Source organism: Lutjanus erythropterus, chromosome 1, assembly GCF_056507025.1.
Source record: "Lutjanus erythropterus isolate fLutEry1 chromosome 1, fLutEry1.hap2, whole genome shotgun sequence".
In the NCBI taxonomy this organism is placed as follows: domain Eukaryota; kingdom Metazoa; phylum Chordata; class Actinopteri; order Lutjaniformes; family Lutjanidae; genus Lutjanus; species Lutjanus erythropterus.
This window is the reverse complement of record NC_139317.1, coordinates 11,455,826-11,480,901: the sequence shown is the minus strand read 5'-3', so window position 1 is coordinate 11,480,901 and position 25,076 is coordinate 11,455,826. Positions and strand designations below refer to the sequence as shown.

At 38.8% G+C, this 25,076-nt stretch overlaps 1 protein-coding gene across 1 annotated transcript in view; it reads left to right on the top strand.

Annotated features, from left to right (window-relative positions):
• The window catches only part of itga11a (integrin, alpha 11a), a 75,857-nt gene that overhangs the window by 20,941 nt on the left and 29,840 nt on the right, over window positions 1–25,076 (top strand). The window contains exons 3-13 of the mRNA XM_084742295.1: window positions 6,991–7,103; window positions 7,628–7,719; window positions 9,037–9,151; window positions 9,284–9,411; window positions 10,813–10,961; window positions 11,040–11,184; window positions 11,713–11,878; window positions 14,222–14,292; window positions 17,722–17,866; window positions 19,703–19,851; window positions 23,211–23,354. Coding sequence (XP_084598421.1) covers window positions 6,991–7,103; window positions 7,628–7,719; window positions 9,037–9,151; window positions 9,284–9,411; window positions 10,813–10,961; window positions 11,040–11,184; window positions 11,713–11,878; window positions 14,222–14,292; window positions 17,722–17,866; window positions 19,703–19,851; window positions 23,211–23,354 — 1,417 coding nt within the window. The remainder of the gene's footprint in view (window positions 1–6,990; window positions 7,104–7,627; window positions 7,720–9,036; window positions 9,152–9,283; window positions 9,412–10,812; window positions 10,962–11,039; window positions 11,185–11,712; window positions 11,879–14,221; window positions 14,293–17,721; window positions 17,867–19,702; window positions 19,852–23,210; window positions 23,355–25,076) is intronic.

The following is a 25,076-nucleotide window of genomic DNA, read 5'->3' as shown; positions in this document are numbered from 1 at the left end:
GATTCGATTGGCAGGCTGGAAGCTGATTACAGCTGGGATGTATGACTTCCATGTCTTGCACTAACTAAAACCAAGCTTCATTTATTGTTACCTGTTGTCAGCCACAGCCACACTGCCCTCACAGTAAGGCAATGGTTCACTGCCATCACAGTTTAGCTAATCATGGATGATGTATGAGTGTGCTGCATGCATGAATGTGACTCAGTGGTACTTGTACTACAGTTTGAGAATCTAGTAGGTAATGTTCACAATATTAACCGTCCTAGTTTAGCATGTTAGCATGCTAACATTGGCTAATTAATAATTATTCTCAAAGTACAAGTGTGCCAAATGGGAATGTCATTATTTTTGCAGGTATTTGATCATAATTTTAAGTGTTGGATAAGTTGAATTTTTGACCAGATATAGGGGATATAGAATCTACCAAGTTTTGTGACAATGCATAATAGTTACTTGAGTGAAATGTCACAAATGTCGCCACATGGTGGTGCTGGAAAAGTCAGGGGACCACTGAAGCCATTATGATTAATGCTCTGCATCTGTATATTTTTGAGAAATGACAGGGAATGAGAAATGCAATAGTCTCAGACTGGAGACACTGTAGTTCAGGGTCAGCATCTGAATCCACAACCCATGGGTATAGGGCATCCTATACCTGTTGAGAGCGACTAATGTCCCTTTGACTCAAACAGAAATTCTTATTTAAACTAGTCAACTGGTCTAAAAGTAAGAAGACACTCAATAAACAGTTCAAACTGAGAGCACTTTATTAATTGGTATGATTAAACATCGTCTGAAAAAATATTGCATGTATTAAGAACGATCTAATAGTTGTTGAGATATTTCAGTCTTGGAGAAAGTGGTCAACTGACGTTGCCTTTCCTGCAGCCACACTGCTAGCATGGCTGAAAATATACAGTATCTCTAAATGCAATAAAGATAGCTCAGTGTTGGAGCTGAAAAAGATCTTTGTGGGACAATGAATTAAAGCAACTAGCATGTGCTTATAAATTCCTCACAAGTCATCTATACTCATCCTGTCACAGTCTCAAGTGAAGTAGACAAGCTGAATGAATGCCTTTGGAAAATGATTATGTGACCATTACAATTCCTCCGATTTATGAGGCAGCATTAACAAAAGAACACATATCCTGTTAATGCAGACAAATGGAATGTGATGAGCAAGCGTGACATTGGAGTAGCGCACTCATGTTTGGGGCAGGGATGTGGTTTCACAGCGTATACATCTCTTCCTACCAAATATGAAAAACATTACCGCATTAATGACAGCCTGGGCTTTGGGATGGCACTTCTTCAAAACCCCAAAATCCTGTATTCCTTGGTAGCCATGGTAGAAAATGTCCACGCATTCATTTTGGGTCAAGTTATTTCTTTTGGTGTCATTACCATTCCTCCAGCGATGATGCACTGAGGCGAACATTTGATCCTAATGAGCTCTGGAACATGATTGTTTGAACAGCTTCTGGTGAAATTCAGGAGGTCCCGAGGCAGGCGTCCAAGTCAAAGGCAACAATGGTCCCTTTTCATCAAGGTAGCTCTATCCTGACCTGAACTTGTGCTGTAGTGTCTTCTCTTGCCAAAGGACAGCAATAAAGTAATAATCCTGTTATTAATAGCTATGAAAATACGAGCACTGCTGGAGCCACTGTGGTGAAAATGACTTCCAGAGTCTGTGAGACTTAAAATGTTGGCTTCAGGAGCAACAACACTGAAGCTTACTTTCATATGAGTCATTCTCTGATGCGCAGTGATGGACTGTTGGACCAACATTTTCATTTTTTATTAAGTCTTTAGTTGCTGCTGTTAAATTTTAAAATCATAACTGGTGCTAAATTTGTTTTAACAGCTGGCCATAAAAAAAATCACAGATAAGGAAGGCATGTCACATGACAACAAAAAATATATTCAAGAAAACCAAAAGTCCATTTGTGACCTGGTACCACGCAATGTTTTTGCCCCATTGTCATGGAATTTTAGTCAGTCAGTCTCAATTAATACAACTTTATTAATCCAATCCAATGCAAGGCTATGGTTAGGGGTGAGAGTCACCTAGAGCTGCAACAATTAATCAATTAACCTAATTAATTAATCAACAACTGTTTTGATAATTGATTAATCATATTGAGTTGTTTTTTTTTTTTTTTAAATGTCCAAACTCTCTAATGTCTGCTTCTCAAATGTGAATATTTTCTAGTTTCTTTATGAATATATTTGTGTTTGAACAAAACAAGACATTGGAGGACGTCGGCTTTGGACAAGAGTGATCAACTTTTTTCACCATTTTCTCTTCAGGGACTTTTCTCGTTTTATTCTGTTATTATATACTTTATATACAGGAGTGGACTTCTGATCGCATTATTTTTTTTGAGGAGGGAATTCTAATGTTATTGCAGAAGCTTGCTGAGGTTGAAATACCTTATTATAGACAGACAAGGTGAGTGCAATGATGAAACTTAAATCCTCCCCCTCCTTTAAATTAACCACAGTACGTTTTACAGTAAATTGCAGAATTTTTGCATCGATAGCGCAGGCAGAGGAATACATTTGACATTTGAGCTGAATCTTTTTAAACTTTTTAGGCTGTGTTCAGGAGATTAACTTGTAGAAATTAAGAACATTTTTTGGACAAGGTTTTACTGGTTTGAAAAGAAATCTACTGTCAATCCTCAGAATATTGTTGATTTTCCTCTGAAATCATGTACATCATGTTATGTCATACTAACCTTATGCAATTACAAGGGAGGTTCTGAGTACACGCCTTTCTTGTGTTTTCTTGGGAATTTGGAGCAGTTTTGAAAGTCTGGGGCTCACAAGCCTGACCTAGAAATTCTTCAGTTGAAGATCAGTATTCCTTTAATTGTTAGAGTTTGACCTAGAAGTCCACACAGGAGGTTGGCCGTGGTCTGCTTTTGCCATAAAGTGGTGTCGAGTGTCTCTCCTTTGGGGCACCACTGAACTGGGAGTTGCTCCTTTGCCCGCTGCTTTCCCTGTGATTTTCACTTGGACACCGCAGTTGTTTAAATTCCTAGTTGACCCACTATATTTATTGAAGCTTTTCCAGGAATGTGATTAGCTTCGGATAGAACTTGCCAATGAATGCTTGAACCGGGCAAGCTTAAGTGAAATATGCATTAAAAAAATTTGAAAAGCTGCAAAAACAAATATTATTTTTTAAAAAAAGCTACTGGGGAGAATGTTTCTAGTTTGGATGCCATATTTTTAGCACCACCAGAATAAGCCACAATCCACAAATGTTTATTAGTCTGGAACCTCTCAGTTCAAGTTTGATTTCCAAGGAGCGTTATCAACCTGCGCAACTGGATAGACCTAACAGACCTACAGCCAGCCACAGCAAAGTAAGAGCAAACCAGTGCTGGGCGAATCATGCGAGTTGGGTCATTGCTTGGTCTGTTTTCCAACAGGAAACAAATATTATATATTATATAACAAATATTTAGTGTACAGCTAAACTGTACACTAAAATGTGTTTCTAGATAAGATAGAGGAACTGCAGTAATTTGGAGTGAGATATAGGAAATGCAGTAATCTTGAATCTTGATTCATATTTGATTAGCACTGCCTAGCTTGACAGTTTAATCTGAGTTTGTGAGTCTGATTCTGTGCGCGGCCAGTGACGCTCCTCTGTCAATCATCGCATCAAACCCATCCCGTATTAAGTAATTGGTTGTGATTGCCCCAACAAGAGGCAGGGCTGCAGGAAATCTGTCCAAACGGGAGGTGGCCAGATGTGTCTGCCAGAGTAAATGAAACATGATCTTGCAGATTAATCTGGTTCTGAAGTTAAAGTATTTTAATAATGAATGTTCCGATTCCCAAATGCCAAAATGTGCCATTCACTACCAGTTCATTGCTTGTTAATGGTCTTAGAACAGTCTAAGACCAAGTCCCCCTGTGTAAGATTTACAGGGATTTATTGGCAGAATATGGCAGAAATTGAAAATAATATTCCTAAGTATGTTTTCATTAATCTATAATCACCTGAAAATAAGAATTATGTTGGGTTTTTTACATTAGAATGAGCTGTTTATATCAAAGGCAGGGGTGGCTCCTGTTCCATGGAGTCTATCATGTTGCACCACCCTGTTTCTACAGTAGCTCAGAATGGACAAATCAAACATAGGCTCTAGATACGGCCATTCTCAGGTTTTTTGCAAAATACATGGCCACCATAGTTTCTAATACACACTTTTAAGGGCGGGGTGAGGCAACTTCACTGAAGATGCCACTAAATCCTACATACAAGTAAAACAAAAAAATATATATAAAAATCACAGATCACCCTCTGCTCATCATGTCACCTTTGTCATGAAATTTGATTTGAAACTGGGAGAAAGTCATGACAGTCTAATTCAAATGGTAAATGCAAAAGTGCTTTAAAAATTGCCTATCATCTGCTCTTCCAAAGCACTGCTTTCACAGAAAATTTCTAGTTTAACATTAAACATCAGCTCTTTCCTGTAATTATAAAAAGCATTAAAAGCTAGTTTAGGTCATTGTTGCTGATATTTTTTTTTTTATTAACTATTGTAGATTCTATCTATTTTGGTAAAGATAGTGTGGTTGCAGATAAACTACTGTTTAATTATTGCAGTGTTGTTATTTTGTTAATGCTGATACTATTGTATCTACAATGCAGGTTTAATCATGGGCTGCACTATATGTAGATGGAGCTGAGGGCAGTCTGTCTGTGTCATTTATCTGTTAAGATATGTGAAAACCTGAGGCAGTTAGACATCAAACCTTGTGACTCTAGTAAAGTGCTGAGTTGTAGAAATAGTAAGCCATTTAATGTAAAGATATCACATGATAAACAGACACACATCACATGATATAACGTGAGACCCTAAAGGACTTTCACAGAGATCATAAATAATGAATAAGAACAATTGTACCCCCCCCCTTTTTTGTTTCCCTTTAAGAACACCAAGATTTCTTATCTCTGACATTCATGTGAATTATAGCTCACTTTAGGGCCTTTATACCCTTCATCAGCACTGAAGTAAACACACAAGACAGCGTTATATTCTCCATCACGCCCGAATCATCTTAAACCTTTTAGTGACGTTTATGAGACCATACTGACCCTGTGCAGGAAACCCACTGTGAAGTGCAGGACTGACTCCTCACAAACTACGTCATGTGAACAGAATGTCCAGCACTCAGCACAGCTCTTTGAGGAAATCTAAATCCTCTGGTGTCCTATGATGACAAAATTCCCTGACCAGCCCTCATGAGAATAGTTCCCTTCCTTCCCTTAAAGTTCCCAATGAGAGCATCATAGCAGCAGTGACTGATGACACATCAGAGTTTAGAGACCTAATATCCCTCCTTCAACAACTACTGTAAATGTATCCTGCTCTTAAGCAAGGAACTAAATCAAGCTGCTCCAGCAGTAGAAGCCTTGCACTTATAACAAACATTAATATACAACTATTGTACATTATCAGTGATTTCATTTCATTCATGAGCTGCAGCCTGTGCCACTGCTGAATAAATGGGATTGATTTACATTAGCAGTGACGAGAGAGGATGTGGAAATTGGGGCAGTAATTGTGAAAAAACAGCTCTGGCCTATTTTATTAAGCGCTGAGTTTTTTACTGGCGTGACACCAGACTGAAATATCTCAACACTCATTGGTTGCATTGCTGAAATATTACACAGACTTTCATGGTTCACAGAAGATGAAACTTACTGACTGTGGTGATGACCTCACTTTTCCTCTAGGACCACCATGAGTCTGACATTTGTGGTTCTCGACAACTTTTGGATGAATCACCATGATATTTGGTATACACATTCACGCAACCTTGGGATAAAGTGTAGTCTAATAACTTTGGTGTTTCTCAGACTATTCATTTAGTGCCACAAAATGTAATTCCAATACTTCTGCTGCTCTCAGACAACAAGCAATTGTTGCTGCGGCTGCCCCCTGGCAATGTAGGTATTTTGTATTTTGAATCAGCAGCAACATGATGCAAACTCCAATTTAAAGGTTGTTAGCAATAAGCCTTGAATTTTCACCTCACTGTAACACACCAGGGCTGGGTATCGCTTAGAAAATGACAATACCAGTACGCTTTAAGTGATACTGATACCAACAGAGTTGCTCATTGGAGTTTCAAGTATTTCAAGTGTTTTGGTGGCATCTCGGTGATCACTGAACTGCCTGACAAAAACACCATGCTTGACTTCACCACACAACAGACTGTATGGGTTGCAGCTGCTGCCGAGGTGGGCCAATCACACCTCACATTAAATTAAACACTTCTGGTGATTGGCTGTTAGAAAATGCAGGTATCATTTGACTGGAGAAGTTTCCATAATACTTGGTTCCTTGTTATTTTACCTTAAATGTAGCGAGTACCAACACCCAGCCCTAGGAACCATGATTTGGTTGTCAAACAGGGACATTGCAGGAAAAAGAAAGTGGCACAATGGTAGTAAACATTTTGCAAATATACACTATGTAATTATGTGACTAATGCTTGCACATATTTTGACAATGCAAAATAATTGTCTTGTGAATGTTCAATGGAGATATGGTTTTATCTTGAGGATGTGACTCACATGAGATGACTGGGTGTACTGGCCAGCTACTGGGTGCGACTGTGTTGCACTGTTTATGAAAGTGAAGTCTGGTGCTGCTGGACATGATTAAACATGCTTAGTTAACCTCCCTGGATAAATAAAGGTTTCAAATCTTCTACATCAGCCCATGTGTTTTGTGTGTGGTCACTGATGTTGACAGTCACAGTTATATTCCCTCAGAGAATAAGAATCCAGACAAAGACTTACTCACAAATAGAACAAAAGCTGTTGTCAGTCTTGCTCTTCTATGCTTAATTGCTTAAAGACAATAAATCAAACGCAGAATGTTTGTAAAGCAAACTTTAACATTGATATATGTTTTGAGTGATTCTGACTTTTGATGTTTGGGTTTTTTGCAGGTTATTAGTGGGTGCTCCATATGAAATGAATGGTCCTTACCAGACAGGGGATGTTTACAAATGTTCACTAAGCAGACGAACCAACGGCAATGGTTGCTCCAAGCTCAACTTAGGTAAAGTATCACAAAACACCACAAATATCTTACCATTAAATCACAAAATACGCTACATAAATTAACAGTGACAGTCATGGACGTATAACATCTGGATAAATGTGTATGCATGACTTGTATAGGTGTTTATATATCTGAGTGCTTTTCTGCATGTGTCTCAGTAAACATCACTGTGGCATGTGTGAGACAGAAGTGTGGGTACCATACCAATCATTCCACATTTTACTATTTTTTCAATAGTTTATGTACATTTCCACATGTGTGTTATACCACACATCTCACCGCATGCTTCTTCATACGGGTCGCACATGTGTTGTGCTGGTTAGGTAGGCACACAAAGTTTTGTCATGTGAATGTTTAGATCAGAGGATGTAGACACTGCTTTGGCTGCCCAGACAGCAATAACAAACCAGAGTCCCAGATGGTGGAACTTCTGTTTGGTCTCTGAAGGATAGCGCATGTATTTATGTATATGCGAGTCTGTGTATCCAAGATCCTCTCAGTGAAATTCATTTTCCCTCAAGGAAGGATATCCCTGACCAACGTATCAGAGCGAAAAGACAAGATGAGGCTGGGAATGACTCTCACATCTAACCCTAAAGACAACAGCTTTGTGGTGAGAATGATTTTAACATTAATTGGATGAAGGGATAGTTTGGAATTTTTGAAGTGGGTTTGTATGAGGTTCTTATCTGTAGTCAATGTATTACCTACAGCAGATGGCATTCTGCACAACCACAGATCAGTTTGGAGAAGCAGCAGGAGTACCAGTGTAGGAAGCTAAGCAGTGTACTGCTGTGGACAGGGTCAGCAGCAAATCATATTTTACCCCCCTTAACTTGCCGTCAGGTGGCCTTTTCTGGCAATAAGCCACCATTATGTAGGCTATATATCACTCTCCTTCCAGAGCAACCAGACTCTTTTGACAAAAACAGCTCTTTTTCTGTTTCACAGAACATGGGAGTCTACCACTACCTCGATTGGTTAGTTAATGTTATCCTGTGACTTTGGTTAATCCAAACCCTTTAAAACAGCAAAGTTACACAAAAACACAAACAAACTACCTCTTTGAGGCAAAAGTAGACGAATAACTCTAACAGCTATTATAATCATCAGCTGCAACTTTTTAATAACCATCCAAATAATAGGCAGTTTACAAACTACATATCATATTTATTGATGATGGCTATTAGAAAATGTTATCAAGAGTGAGATCGTGTTGTCTATATACATCTTCCTAGACTGTATTGTAAAGTTGTGACTTATGTTTGTAAGACTATATACATGGTTAACTCCTGCCTACTACCTATATAATCATTATATGATTAATCATTATAAAGTTGCAACTGATGTTTATAAAACTAAACTATTGCTTAATAAAACTTTATAAAGTATATATGAATAGTCTAATATTTGAGTGTTTGTTTGTGTGAATTAAAGTTTAATTAACTATCAGTTTTCAATTTATGGCTATTAGAAAGTGTTACTGGAGCTTTTTAGGTGGCTAAAAAATGTTAAGCTGCTGACCATGTCCACAGCAGTACATTGCTTAGCTTCCTACACCAGTACTCCTGCTGCTTCTCTGAACAAGTGTCAAGTTGATCGCTGTCTACTTGAGGTAATACACTGACTTATGGATAAGTACCTCATACAACCCCCCTTAAAAAAGAAACTATACCTTTAAACTTCTTGAGATATAACATGCAGTAGTGGTCTGTTGCAGCAGACGTTTTTGAGTAAGTAAGAAGACATTTCATGAAATAGCAGTGGTCCAGATGGAAAAAAGAATAATCCCACATGATAGTCTTTTAATTACACGGTTGTCATACTGCAGCTCTCCCTACGGAAGTTCTCTGAGAGCATGAACCAAACTTTTTATAATATGCTGATGTTGATAAAGTTGCTTGTATAAATGCTTTCTTTTATATCTCAGGCCTGTGGGCCACTATGGTCCTATGAGTGTGGCAGCTCTTACTACAGCACTGGCATTTGCTCCAGAGTTAATGCGAGCTTCAAGTTCTCCAGAACGATCGCGCCTGCCTTTCAGAGTAAGACTTAAAATATCTTTCCTGTTTGACAAACATTCATAGTCACAGCAGGGGATTATTTCCTCATTGATGAACATCTGTTTTCCCCATGTGTGCACTCATGATTAAGTCCCGTCTTTAACTGTTTTTCAGGATGTGAGACCTATATGGACATTGTGATCGTCCTGGATGGCTCAAACTCCATCTACCCCTGGTATGAAGTGCAGGCTTTTCTCATCAACATTCTTCAGAAGTTCTATATTGGACCAGGTCAAATACAGGTGTGTAAGAAAGGAAGGGATACTAAAAGAAAAGAAAATATACTGGTAATGTTTCTGATTGGATACATTTTAAATACCAGACATAATTTATATAAAAGTATTTTCTGTACTTAAGCAAATTCTCTTTCAGCTTGATTGTACCTGTGATATGTTCATGTATGTTATTTTTTTATAATCTTCTATGCTTGGTAAAGTTTGGCTTAGGCCACATATTTCTGTCCAAACCTGACCCAAGTCTGACCCAAACCTGACAAGCATTCTGTTTTTTATGTCAAAACCTGACCACAGCCAATGCAGTTAGGCCGAATAACTGAGTTTGTGTCACCTTTACCTGTTTTTACCATGGTTACAGTTTGCCTATTTATCCTAATAAGTAATTATACATGTGCGGGCAGTGCACCTTGTAAATGACCATCAAAAGGCATTGTTTTATATAGGCTATGAAATGATTGTTTTAACACACACACACACTGCGCTGTGTCATCAACAGTTATAAATAGGGTTGCAAATTTTAAGCATTTTCTTTAACAGATAGTACAGACAATTTAAACAAACAATGATAAAACTAGACTCTCACTGGAGCCACCTGTCCTTATTTCCAGACAGGCAGACCAAGAAAACCTTTGAGCTCTGGAGAAATGGGTTGTAAAACAAACATTAAACTGTTACTCTGTTAAATTCTTCATGGAGATTCATCATTAACGTCCTTAGTTAGAAATATAAAATATAATTCTTACCACTGGTGACTGACAAGTCTCGTTCTTCATAAAGTCTTGATTTCAACTGTAACCGTTGTTAACTGAACTGTATACATATTCAAACCATCCTGGTTTATTTGGAATTGTCATGGAGGAAGAGAAAAACCTCTACGGTGGATGGCTTCAGCACTGTCATTCTTACCATGTCAAGTAGGCTCGCCCAGATGGTGTAACTGAACCAGATCCAAACCTAAACATCCTTTCCAAATTCTGTTGGGCTCGGGCTAGCACCTACTCTCTGATCTTTGGAGAATTTAGTAGTTAATTATTATAAGTTAACTGGGCGGCACAGTGGAACAGCGGTTAGCACTTTCACCTCAAGAAGGTTGCGGCTTAGAAGTTTGGACACGGCCTTTCAGTGTTGAGACTGCATGTTCTCGCCATGCCTGCGTGGGTGCTCTGGGTTTCCCCACCATCCAAGTAATGTATGCTAGGTCAGTGCCCCTGGTCAAGTTTGTTCATGGGCGCTGCACAGTGGCTGCCCACTGTTCCTGATGGGTTAAATGCAGAGACTGAATCCGACAATATTTAACTGTACTTTGTATAGCTGTATATGTCACAATGAAGTTGACCTTTACCTTTTACTGCAAGAATACAGAGCTCATATTAAATGTGATGGATCATTGTCATTGCGTTTCTACAGGTTGGAGTTGTTCAGTATGGTGAGAAGGTGGTTCATGAATTCAAACTCAGTGATTACAAATCTGTTGAGGAAGTGGTGAAAAGAGCACGCAGCATCAACCAGCGAGGTGGAGAGGAGACCAACACGGCTCTTGGCATCAATGTAGCACGGTACAGTAACTCCATTTGTACAATTCAGCAGCACTTCTGAGTAGTTTAGTTCACTGAACATATCAAACTTTGTCACAGCTCACAAGCTTTCAAACAAGGAGGACGGCGTGGTGCCAAGAAGGTGATGATTGTGATAACTGATGGAGAGTCACATGACAGCGCAGATCTGCAGCAAGCCATCGAGGACAGTGAGAGGGACGGCATCACCCGTTACGCTATTGCTGTGAGTCTGCTAGACCTGTTATTCACCTGGGTTAAATGGCTCACTCTTTATGAGTTTTCTGATGGCTAATAAATTTTCCAGTGCAGCATTAAAACACCACAAGCATTAATGAGGAGACCTCATGGAGTTCAGTGAAAGCAAGTCTCTCAAGCGCTGAGTTACAAATGGAGCCAAAAACACTTGGAGCTTTCAGTGAGCTCCAAACGTAAACTCAGTGGAAGTGCAGTTAAAGGTGTAAATGATCTCCAAACCACACAGTTCTTTGGTTTGTGCCACTGCTGGTAAAGCAAATGGCACACTTGATTCCATCCAGTGGCTTAGCTGGGCATGAGCATCTGAGCAAAGACTCTGAAGTCATTTGGTTGAAAACCAGCTGGAATTGGTGACGGCACTGGCATTAGTGTAGAAAACCTAAATCCTCTGAAGTCCACTCAAAGAGTGCTAATTTTAACCTGTTTAAGATGAATTAAAGTGGTCGACACTCAGTACTTGCATGCACTGACAGATTGTTTGATCTTAATCTCTCAGGTCCTTGGCTACTACAACCGTAGAGGAATCAACCCTGAAGCCTTCCTCAATGAAATCAAGTACATCGCCAGCGACCCAGATGACAAACACTTCTTTAATGTGACAGACGAGTCAGCGCTGAAGGATATTGTAGATGCACTTGGAGAACGCATCTTCAGTTTGGAAGGTTTAAAAGAAATTCATTTGAACTACATGGCATTAATTTGGAAGACACTGCTGTCAAATATTGGAGAAGTTGGAATTGATCCTTCCTAAGTCCTGCCCCTTTTGCTCCAATGACAGTTGAGCAGGATTGGTACCTCTGCCAACTTTCTCCTTTCCTGGTTTTTATACTTATATATGCTGTACTATGTGCTAGGCTTGTCTGTGTTGAAAAGAAAACCAAATTCAGTTAGGACCACTTTAGTCAAAGAAACAGTGGAGAGCACCAAAGACCTCCCTATGGCACAGAACAGAGTAAGCATCAGTGACAACTGAAATTACATTGATTAAGCCAGACACAGAGGAGGACGTGGAGGTGGTAAGTCGGCAGGCTAAAGCAGCTTAACTAAGGTGCCCTGTGTGAGATTTGCCAGTTGGATGCTTAGAAGGAAATCAGCCTTAGCTGGGTTTTGAACCCAGCTTTACTCCATGGCCTGCCTGAACTAACACTATGCAATTTTTTCAAGATGGTTAACAGGTGTTGCCGGTGGACCTGTAAAAGTGACATATATTCATATCTTAAATTGGCTAATGTTAGCAAAACACTACCAAACTAGCTTGCTGATCTATATCAATCGTTAGCTAGCTAGTTAGCGAGCATTTAGCTAACATAAGCTTACTAGTTAGCTCGTGTTTTACTAACATTAGCTAACTTAAGATGTAAACCTATAGATTGCTTTTACAGGAAAAGGAGAAAGTTGACCAAGGTACCAGGTTCGCTCAACTGTTATTAGAGCACAGAGCAAAAAGTGACAGGAAGGTCAGGTTAGGAAGGTTGGACCCCTGTTAAAGACGAAAAAGCGTGGTCATTGCTGTAGTATAATTTCTTAGATGTAAGCAGCATAGAAAACACTTAGTTATATACTGTTACATTTACATGGACATTTTACAACTCCAGATTAGGTGATTTTCATATTTTAAATTTGACAAAAGGATACAGTAGTTCTCTGTGGACTGGTACATGACATGCATGAATACTTATTCTAAAAAAGATTTTATACCTACTAAGCCGTGCAAAAATCCTCCAAAACTCCAAGGCCCTCTCTTTTAAAACAATTAAATGCATTTTAGTTGTGTTAAAAGAGAGTGCCTTGGAGGTTTTTGTGATTTTTGTGTATACATGTACCTTATCCAAAGAACACCTCAAATACAAACTCCACATGAGTCCAGGAAGTGTAGTATCCAAACATTTGGATAGGAGCACTTGGATTCCTACTTAGCTGTTTACATGACTAATGAAAATGAATATTCCACTAATATTCCTGTTTACATGAAGCGGTGCATACTCCAATTATGGAAAAATTGAACAACTGGAGCTGCTTAAGCCATTTTGCTTCTTTGCGTGAAAATAAGTTTTCCGCTGGTGGTGGACTTGTTGGATTGTGCAAACGCAGCCTCCCTCTTTTATTCATTCAACCACCTTCTTGAAAGGACAGAGTTGCAATATTGGCGCTATCCAGAAACCTGTTTATAACCAAGTCTTTCATAATGTTTAAAAGTAGGTGTGTTTCCCTTTTCTGACTAGAAGAGTGGGCATTTCTTTTGTGCATGCGTCTCTAACCCAGCCTTGCAGGCTTTTGGCAAGTTGGTTTGTTTCCAATGTGCAAAGCTAACAATAAACAGGCAACGGGCAAGAGGACGTGTCAAAAACTGGTAAAAAAAAACACTTTAAAAGTAATTAGGATGGATATTCTGAATGTGCTTTAAACAAGTCTAGAGAGTGCTCTTAAAACCCGAATATTACCAGTCTATCCCACATTTCTTAATCAGAAGATGCTCCGTTCAGAATACACATAATTCAGAATGTCCTTACAGACTATGCTGTTTACATCACCTTTGTCAAATCCAGAATACTGTAATATTCTGAATAATGGTGGAAAATTAGTGTGCATGTAAATGTAGTCATTGGGTTGCTTCTCACATGAGCAGATTTACTCCTTATATCTATCATCTGTCATTGTAAATTAAATCAGAATTAAAAGCAATTTTGAATCTTGGGCTTTGGGAAATTGTGATTTTAATGTTTATAAATGAAAATTATTTTCTGATTTTTATTGACTTAACTATTAATAGGCTTAAGAGATTAATCAATTCAGAAAGTAATCATCCATTGTGGTAGAAATGCTCTCAGTGAAACCTGTTAAAATTAGTACCTGAAAATCTCTCTCTAAATCTTAATAAATGAATCATCCACGATGAAACTCCAGTGACATAAATCCTCTTACGTTGGTTTTAATTTTGGTTGGCAGCTTAAATTTCTTTCCTGCTGCAGTGGTTCAGACTGTAAAAGACTGACTTGTTTACACAGGAACCAGTAAGAATGGGACAGCGTTTGGCCTCCAGATGTCTCAGGCTGGATTTTCCGCACACAACGTCGAGGTAAGTCTGACTTCTGCTACCACGTCGCTTCATATCATCTGTCAACTTTTAGAACAACACACATTGTCTCAATCTCTGGCGCATCATAACTCCTCCCACACAACCTGCCATTTATCACTTTCCAGTCCCCCCTGAGGTGCCTGCTGTGTGGCCCCAGAGGTTTAGGTCATCCTGATTTAGGAGCCCCTGACAGAAGAGACAGGCCTTTTTCCACTCCAGTCATGCAGTGATGGGTAATAAGACACCACTTGTTCCCCAGGGAGACATATTAGTGAGAAGCTGAGGCAAGATTGAGACGGTTCAGCTGCAGAATTAGATGCTTTTCCTTTTCCTTTTCTTTTTCTCGAGTTTTTTTTATTCTATCTGAGAGCAGATAGTTGCAGGTGTGCTGGCGTTGAGGGTGACACAGCTGGAAAAGGGAGATAAGGCACATCTCCTCTGCTATAGCTAATGTTCATACCGATTAATTGATTTTCATTCCTCGCTTTCCAGCTCTGTCCAGACATTTGCTGATGCAACTACTTTGATTTTCCAGTTCCCCCTCGCAGTGTGATTTGTCAAGGGAGAAATGAATATATCCCTTTTATGATGAAAAATAAATATATAGTAGAATTTGCAGCTGGGTGGCAGGAATGGCTGGAAATACTGTCCACAAGGCCAGATTCCGGAGATGCTCAACAACACCAACCTGAGTTTTGAGAGTAGGATAACTTATTGGAAAGAATGTTGGGGCTTTAAAGGAGAAAAACAGTCCTGGAAGCCCAGATGGTTTTGCTGAATGTGGTATGTGCCAACTCTGAAGGCTGCTTATGTCATATACTGTAGAGACGTTTCATGCATCTGCATACAGAGCAGTTTCTCCATCCACAGTTTGTTTTGTTAACTGTAACTAAACAATGCTGAAAATAAATCTCTAGGCTCCGTGTTTGTAAAATTGTGGAGCTTATAGCTTATTTTCAGAATTGATTTGTGTGTTTACCATAATGAAGAATATACACTACTTGTTTGTTGGGATGGTATAAAGTGTATATATTACTTTTGTATGTTTATATAAAACTACAACTCTGGCCTTCTCTGGGACACTGAGTAAAACAAACAAAAACAGAATGCAATGATTTGCAAATACTTTTCAACTTGCAAATACAAGATATTTAATATTCAAAGAAATAAACTTTGTTGTTTTCTGTAAATATACAGTCATTCTGAATATGAAACCTGCAACTTGTTTCAGTAAATTTAGGACAGGAGCAACAAAAGACTGGGAAAACTGTGGAATGCGCAAAACACTTGCTTAGAACATTCCACAGGTAAACAGGTTAATTGGTAGCACGTGATCATATCATGATTGATTATAAAAGAGGCATCCATGAAAGGCTCAGTCGTTCACAAGCAGTTGGCGAGGATCACCACTTTGTGACTGCGTGGACAAAAAGTCCAATGCTGAAAGATATATACAGGTTTTGGAGCAACATTTGCTGCCATCCAGCTGTTGTCTTTTTCTGAGACGTCCCTGCTTATTTCCAAAATACGTTCTGGATGTGTTACAACAGTGTGGCTTTGTAATAAGAGTTTGGGTAATAGACTGTCTCCCACTGAAAATGTGTGGCACATTATGAAGCACAAAACACGCCAGCAGAGAACCCGGACTGTGGAGCACTTGAAGTCAAATTTCAAGTAAGAATTAGTGTCCTCAGTTCTCAAACTCTTACTGAGTTTTATTAAAAGAAAAGGTGATGTATCAAAGTAGTACCCTGTCTTGACTTTTTTGGAACGTGTTGCAGGCATCAAAATTCAGAATGAGTGTATGTTTACAAAAAATCAATGACATTAATGAGTTTGAACATTAAATATCTTGTCTTTGTACCTTATCCAATAGAAAATAGGTTGAGAGGCTTTTGCAAATCATTGCATCCCGACTTTTTGGGAATTGGGGTAAGCTCATGTCCATACATGCAACTGCAGTAGAAATAGGTCACTGGTTTATAAGGTTGAACTGTTTTGGGGTTTCATTCATTCGCCATGGAGACCAGTTTGACCAAAACAGATAACCACACTGGCATAGCGCTGCTGTCAGAGAGTGACGTAGTTTGAGCGTGGTGAGCACACAATTCCATCTTTCAGGAAGGAATCGCAAGCCTTCCAGCATATGCTCAAACACTGGAAAATGTGTTGTCGGCATATTGTGTACGGCAAAAAAAAAAAAAAACTTGTGCTCATTAAGTAGAGGGAACCTATAATTACAGTGTCAGTGATACAAAGTATGGTGAACCATGGAAGATAGGAAATCCCTCCTCTATCCCTCCTCCTGTCTGCAGCTAATTGCACTTTCTGGTTTGTTTCCTTTGTTGTTTGACGAGTTCAAAATACACGCTGATCAGGATTTAGCAGGGATTTGATAATGGACTTTAAAACTGATTTTATGGCTTTCTTTGCACACTGTGGTTTGTCATTGTGGAAAAATGTTGATAAAGTGGCTGTTAATTTGTCATGATTTCAGTTCCACCAGTAGTTTTTAAACCTCCTTCAGAGAAGTAGTTTTAAATACAGTTCACAGTGAGGTCTGTGGATTATCTTGAGCACCCGGGTCATGATTTCTGGAAGGAGTCATTGCTGTTGAGTTTCTTTTTTTGGTGCTTTGAGCACCACAAGCAGAGTGTCCTCTGGTTCCATTACATTTGACAGAAGGCAGACATCTCTATAGCCAATATGTACAAAACTCAGCAACTTGACCAAACAATCTAGATAATCATGGGTCTTTGTAAGGGAGTTACTGCAGGAGGGTCCTCTACTCCTACTACTCCTCCTCTCAACTATCCATAACAGCACGTTACTTAGCTATTATTCAAACATATTGGCCACTTAACTGTATTATTATTCTAAGTGTACACTCTTGTTATGTCCCTGGTCTGAAAACATTGAGGAACACTGATCTAGATGGACAAACAGCATTACAGGCCAGAGGAAAAATATCTTAATTTTGGGATGAACTGTCCCTTAAAGATGGATCATTGATTGCTATATACTGTACCTCAACACGTTCTTGTTGTAGCAACATCTTCATGAAAGTTATCTGATGTAGTGTGGGAGAGGGAAAGAGGGATACATTTAATTAGATTTTATCCATATCCTTTTAAAGTAATCCAGAAATCTAGTAAGAGCGTCTTTTTTGTTTTGTGTTTATCACTGTTACCAAGATTAAATTTCACCACAAGTTGAGTTACGCCATCATTAATCTGACTGAAAGCCAAGGTGAGCCAAACACACAGACTCTGCTCCAAAATGGTGGTCAGACTTTTGTTACGTTTCATGAGCATATAATCATCGTATACAATAATTACCATGTTGTGTGCACAGGCATTAAAACGAGATCATTCTCTATTACTCTGCTGTTTAATGTTTAAGAATTAACCCTACGGCCCTCCCCTACAGGATGGGATTCTGGTGGGTGCTGTTGGAGCTTACGACTGGAACGGAGCAGTGCTGAAGGAAACACGACAGGGGAAGGTGGTTCCTCCCAAATCTTCTTACACACACGAGTTCCCCGAAGAGCTCAAAAACCACGGTGCCTATTTGGGTGAGTAAAACCATAAAGAACAAATGAAAATAATGGAGCGGAAAAATCATGACTGCTTTGTGATGGATACACTCTCAGAAGTAAAGATTCCAAAAGGGTTCTTCTTGAAGGGCTGAAGTTCTACCCAGAAGCATTTTCTTCCAAAGAACCCTTTTTTGAAGAAAGGATTTGTCAAGGTTCTTCATCCATTTTTGGAAGGAAAAGTTCTTCTCTTCTTTATTCTTTTGTCAAGAGGTCTTTGTACCATAAAATAAAATGGTTCTAGTAGAACCCCTAAGGTGGGTTCTAGATAAAACCTTTGGAATATGAAAACATTCTCAGTAGACCTCCTGAGTCTGTTCTAGATAAAAACCCTTGGAATATAAAAAGGTTCTCAGTAGAAAACCCTTGGCAATTTCTAGAAAAACCTTTGGAATCTGAAAACATTCTCTGTAGAACCCCCCGATTGTGTGTTCTAGATAAAAACCCTTCAACAAAAAAGGTTTTCGGTAGAAATCCCTGGGTGGGTTCTAGATAAAACCCTTTCAATCTAAAAACATTCTCTGTAGAACACCCTAAGTGTGTTCTAGATAAACCCCTATGTATGAAAAGGATCTTGGTAGAACCCCCTGAGTGTGTTCTTTCACAGATGGTCCTAGGTATTACCCTTTATGCTGGGTTCTACATGGAACTCTCTGAAAGGGTTCCAAGGTGAAACTTTATAACAAGACTTACCAGGAACCAGAAAGGGCTCTCCTATGGGGACAAGCTGGAGAACCTTTTATGGTTCTGGTTAGCAGCCTCAAGTTTTAAGAGTGTATATTTATAATGGGAGGAGAAATTCAGATAAATTACTAAATTGTTATTTTAATAATGAAGGCTCCGCTTGAACAGAGTTTATAACATTTGCTCCCACGGCCACCAGCCTTTAATTTCCGTTCACACCCTCTTGTCCTATTAGAAGACCTGTGGTTTAACACCAACTATCCGAGCTGCAGCCCATCTCTATGAAATGTATTGTACCCACTGCTCCAGTGTTTCCCATCATATCCAACCTCATCTCACTCCACCACCACAGACCTCTGCTTTTACCATCAGTGGTTTGTCTCTGAGCTTATCCACCAGCCTGCCAATGGAAGCCATTCTAGACTCAATAGTAATATGAGGTGGAAGCATAATTTTGGACAGGCAGGGAGAAAGTTAAAGCTGGGGAAAAAAGGGTATGAAGATGAGAGATGAAGGTGGAAAAGTATACGAGGGGTAAGTGGAATTTTTAGTGGGAAAAGACGAAATAGAAGAAATTGAAGAAGAAATCTGAGAAACCTGAGAAATCAGAACATCCAGCTCTGTGCATATGAATGCAGCTCATTGGGTTTCAACTACTCAAATTGCAGCTTTTACATTTTTTCCTTGAGTTATGCAGATCATGGTTATGAAATTCAACCCAAAGGTTAGGCCCAATCCCTCTGAGCACACTCAAACAGTGGAACAAAATGTAGAGCCCGGGGTTTTTATTACAATTTGTCCATCAAGCAATCAGTTCACCTAATTTACAGATCCATAATCAATCATCATAAGTAATAACCCACATGGGTTACTTTGGTGAGGGTATGACCTATCTCTAAATCTCCACTCTTCAAAGGGTGTTTGCTTCAGAGAGAGATTTAAAGTGTAACTTTCATGCCCAGTTGTGAGCCATTTTCAATCCTTAAAATGACAGTTTTTATAGATTTGGTGAGAAATGTTAACGTCAACACCAGCATTAATGTGTTTCATCACAGTGCAGTTATATAATTTATTCGAAAAGCATATTTAAGTGTGCAGTGCCTCTTTAATATGTGTGTTTTACATAACCAGGTTACACTGTGACGTCTGTGGTGTCGGCCAGAAACGGTCGTCTGCTCGTAGCAGGTGCTCCACGATTTAACCACACTGGCAAAGTCATCATCTTCACCCTGAAGAACTCGGGCAACCTCACCATCCTGCACTCCCTCAAAGGCCAGCAGGTACTGTGGCAAGCAGCACTTAACCTACTCGATAAGAAGTTTGTCAGCTGTGGGCCAGTTGCACATTGATGCAGTCCTCATGTCCGTTTTAGAAGAATGCTGCAGTGCAACAAAGAATGTCATAAAACACTGTTATAAAATACTGCTTGCACGGCCACTAATGAAGAGCAGCTAACAGAGTTATGAGTCTTTTAAGGTCCTTTGTGTAGATCTGTAGTTGATTATATGGCAACATCTTACAAATTATTTTTGTTTCAAAGGTTTTTGTTGAAAATTTTGAAAATGCTGAAGTAGTCTTTCAACGCATTAGCAACATGCTGTCTCACTACAGTGTTGTTTTTCATTCTACCACTGGAGGTCATCAAAGTCAGACCTTATCAGATTTCATATGTAGTGGATTTAAAGGCCCATTGTGCAAGATTTACACGTGTTCATTGGCAGAATACAGCAGAAATGGATGGAATATATTTTCAAGCCTGTTTTCATTAGTGTATAATCACCTGAAATTAAGAACCAATGTGTTTTCATTACCTTAGAATGAGCTGTTTATTTCCACAGAGGGCACTGGTTCTCTTGCACAGAGTCTGCCATGTTTCTACAGTAGCCTAAAACAGACGAACTAAACACTGGCTCTTGATATGGCCTTATGCTTTTTGTGAGTTTTGCACCTGTAGGTTCTCCTGCATGCTTGGAAGCGGGGCGTGAGGGGAAGGGTTTGCAATCTGCAAGTTGACTGCTAGATGCCACAAAATCCTACACACTGGTCCTTTAAATTGTCTAGCACATAACTCTTTAGCATTTTTAAAATGTAAAAGCAACTCATATAATGTAGCTAAAGATATATTAAGGCCCATCACACAACATTAAAAAAGCAAAATCAGTTAATTCAAATGGAATCAGTGGGTTTGCTTACAGGAGCAAAGTGCATTTTTCGTACCAAGTTCAAATTTAACTTGTAACATTGTTAAATTTGACACATGAATTTGCTTCATTGATCAGTAGGAAGCTGGCCTGTCAGTACAGATCTTTGAGGGTTCAGAAACCTATAAGCTACTTCACAAATCAAGACAAGCATGAGTCAATAGTTTAATATACAGTATATGTCTTTTGAATAAACTGTGTGAACTTCATGTCCCATTTCAGAGAAAATACAAAGGTGCTCCGACTATCACTAGCATGTTCCAAACTGAGTAGCATGTTAGCTGTTAGCTCGTCAGCTGCAGTAGGTTACAGACTGGAAAACAAATGAATTCCTGCTATTTTCTGCTGTGATCTTTATGTGGAAAATTGCTACACTTTAGTTAGATTGTAAGCAGTTTTCAGCAAAAAAAAAAAACAGTCATCCTCAAGGGGCATCTCTTCATGAGTTTGCATAATGTATATTAAAATCAAAATCGTAACTGGCAGAGCAATTCACTACTTCAGCCAGATTTGAGGATATATCTCCGCTTTCTCTGTTTTTGACATTTTGGTACCCACTGTATCCTGTATATTTAACTCTGGAATGCATTAGAATTATTCCAATTCATGAACATATAAAATCAGACAGAATGGCCGGAAAATTATCATGACATGAAGTATTTTTCAGTGGAAAAGGCCAATAGCCAGAGGGATTTGCATTTTGAAATTTAATCTCAATAAAATGACTGTGAATGCTCCACTACTACAGTCCAAATCACATTACCATAACATGCTGCAATCATAGTGCAAGTTGACATGAGGACAAATTTACTGTACAGTATGTGAGAGTGTGTGTTGTCTGTTACTGTTGATGTTTGACATGGTGCTATAAATCATTACTGTTCATGTTATATGAGTGTAAATTTGGGACTGGACTGTGCAAATCATCTGTTTAATCCCAGAATCTGAGCCACATTGAGTTTAAAAATAATCATCGCTTCAAGGGGATGTGGCTCTGTGTGTTAATGGCCGCAACACTCCTAACTGGCAACCCTTCACAGGCTGCGAGCCTGAAGTGATCCTGCAGCAGCTTACATTGTACCTTGTCAGCAACAGCTCATCCAGAACAACAGATGTTTTTTTGCAGGAAACTTTCTTGATCTCACAATTCTTGGGAAAATGGCTTTTTATAGGCAGATGTTTCTGATCTGAAAACCAATAGATGATGTTTCTTCCACTTCAATGACTGATCCTTTCTCCGCTCATAGTCTGAGCATTCACAAAAGCATCAGGACTCTGACCACTTGCTTTGACACAACACAGGCTCCCATTTGTTTACAATATTCAAGTTTATAAGCCACTCCAGATCATCAGTAAATCATCAAATCCAAACAACATGTGGTTCAACAACAGAGGTGGAAAGTAACAAAGTACAAGTACTTTTCTGTACTTAAGTAAATTTTTCAGGTTTATGTACTTTACTTGAGTATTTATTTTTCTGACTTTTTACTTTTACTCCATACATTTGAACACACATATCTGTACTTTCTACTCATTAAATCTTCAAAACAGGCGTCTTTAGTTTTAATGCATTTGAAGAGAATTAATAATTATTTTTATTTTGCATCTGCATGCAATCTTCCTAACATCAGGACTGATTTCAGCTTTGATGGAACAATAACACATAAATAAAGATGATTTCTTAGTGTACCCATCAGTGCATATCACGCTTAACCAGGACATAACAACATAACAAGACGAAAATACATAAAAGTAGTGACAAAACAAGACAAAAAAAATATAACAACAAGAAAGACATAAGATGAAAAAGATGTAAAAGAAGTAACATGGCAGAAATTATGTGAAAGACTTAATAAGATGTAACGAGACAAAATAGAAAAGACAAATCAAGACGAAAAGACGTAACAAGACCAAAACAACGTAAAGTAAAAAAGATGAAAACTACGTAAAAGAACAAGAAAAAAATGACATAAAGGAAGCAACCAGACGAAAAAGACATAACAAGAGAAATCGACGTAAAAGAAATAACAAAAGAAAAGTATCAAGACAAAAAAAAGACATAAGCTGAAATAGACAGAGGGAGACTCTCACGTGCAGAAAAGATCAGTTTCAGTTTGCTTTGCACTGAAACAGCTGGTAGAAATGTTCTTCAGAGGACTTTTTACTTTTATACTTTGAGTACATGTCAGAGCCTTTACTTTTTCACTTTAACTTGAGTAAAGAAGTTCTACTTTGAATTTTACTGTAGTCATTTTTTACACAAGTATCTATACTTCTTGAGTACAAAATGTGTGTACTTTTGACATCTTTGTTCAGCAAACAGTGGTGAAGAAGCCATGGATTTTAGGGAATGTAATCATCTAAATTATTTTTTAAAGGATCAAACTGATACATAATAAAAAATCTTATTTAATGACATGCATATACGTCTCTTTCAGATCGGCTCCTACTACGGCAGTGAGATTGCACCAGTGGATATTGATGGAGACGGTATAACGGACAACCTTTTGGTGGCAGCACCCATGTTCTTCAGTGGAGGCTTGGAGAAGGGGAAGGTCTACATCTACAGAGTGACCGAGCTGGTGGGTGTAACCTCTAAAAATAAGTCCAGAGAGGCAGGACACATGCAGGGATTAATCAGTTTTTGGAACAAGCAACCCACGACACAGAATTGGGTCAGCACCTGTTCAAACTCCAGACTTTACCCAGTAATTTCTAACACACCTCACCAGAAGTGTCTGGTAACACACGCCAAACCAGACTGTTGCATTCCAGCTCCACAGTTAACACACTGACATCCTGCAGGCAGACGTTTGACACATGACCTTGTCCAGATCAAATGTAGAGATCAAATGAGAGAACTCTGCCATGCCAGTGTGCAGACTTTATGAGATGTGTAGAATTAACTCAGTAGGAAAGTATTCTGCCCCTTCTAAACCTATTTCCAGCAAACCATTTGGAGGCGAGAACTTTTCTTTAATAGAAGGAAATTTCCCACTGCAACAGGTCTGTCTTGCTCATTGGAATAATAAATGTCTTTAGTTGTTTTGAATCCACTGAACAGGCATAGGAGAGGTATTTAAATATCTGGTATGGCCCAAACCACATCACAGGTGGAAGACCAAGTGTAACGGGCCAAAACAAAACACAAACAGAGAGAAATCACTCTTTAAAAACGTCTGTCAACATCAGGACACCACTGCCACATGTTCAGGGCCATTAATAATCATGATGTGGTTGATTCAGGTGCTGCTGTAGATGCTGCACAGTAATATATCTCTGGAAAACTATTTAAGGTTGGACACCCTGGTTCAAAAATGCGTCACTGTGGTCACAGTGAATATTGCACATCCACAGTGTGATTCTGCAGACTTAAAAAAGGTTCACAAATGCATTTTCATTGGAGCTGTGCATATCTAGTGCTTTCAGTTTTAGCAGAGGCAATACTGGTCAGTCAGTCCAGTCAAAAATACCTTAACAAAAATGATTTTGTGAGCCACCACCTTACTGAAAAAGATGTGAATTTTCCCACTGCTTTTTTAAGTCAAGCATCTCTGTAATCATTTAATGGATTGCAATGATATTTTGCACGTTTTGCATGTTTTGCATGTTATCATGGCAGTAGTTTTCTGTCAACAATAGATCCCAAACCCACATGATTTATTACCCAAGTCTGCAGAGGCTGTCAGCTCTATGGTTCTATATAGTACCTTTTCACTCATTATTTTGGTTTTCCGTTGCACAAATGAATGGATTTGTTCTGCTGTCACTGCTCTCGTAGCGTCTGTCACCAAAAAAGTTCTAAAAACCCAGTGGACATTACAGTACCTGCTCCACACCAGCAGAGAGACACAGTTACCATCTAGCTGGTGAACAAAATAGCCGCATTTAGCAGCGAAACAGACAACTATTTCCCTCTGGAGTTGGTGGAGACCAAAACAGAGCTAAAAGGAGCGTGAATATTGGACTTTTGCTCGATATCAGCTGAAGGTTCATAGCAACTGTTAGCCAACAAGTTCACCGTATCAATTTAAACACATAATATTTTACATTTCTGAATTATATGTCTATAAATGACTGGTCCTATTTTGTTGAGTTTTGTACCTACATTATTCCAAATATTTCGAATAATGTTCGAACCCAGAGAAGTCATTAATGTATTCATGTAAACAGTGCGTTTCATTTGACTGTTGCTTTAACTTCCAGGAAAACAGGGATACATCAGAGAGTGACGAAGGAAGTCGGTGAACGTTACCAAATTTAACTTAAACAAAACTTAACAATACATTACCTCGTCTGTAAAC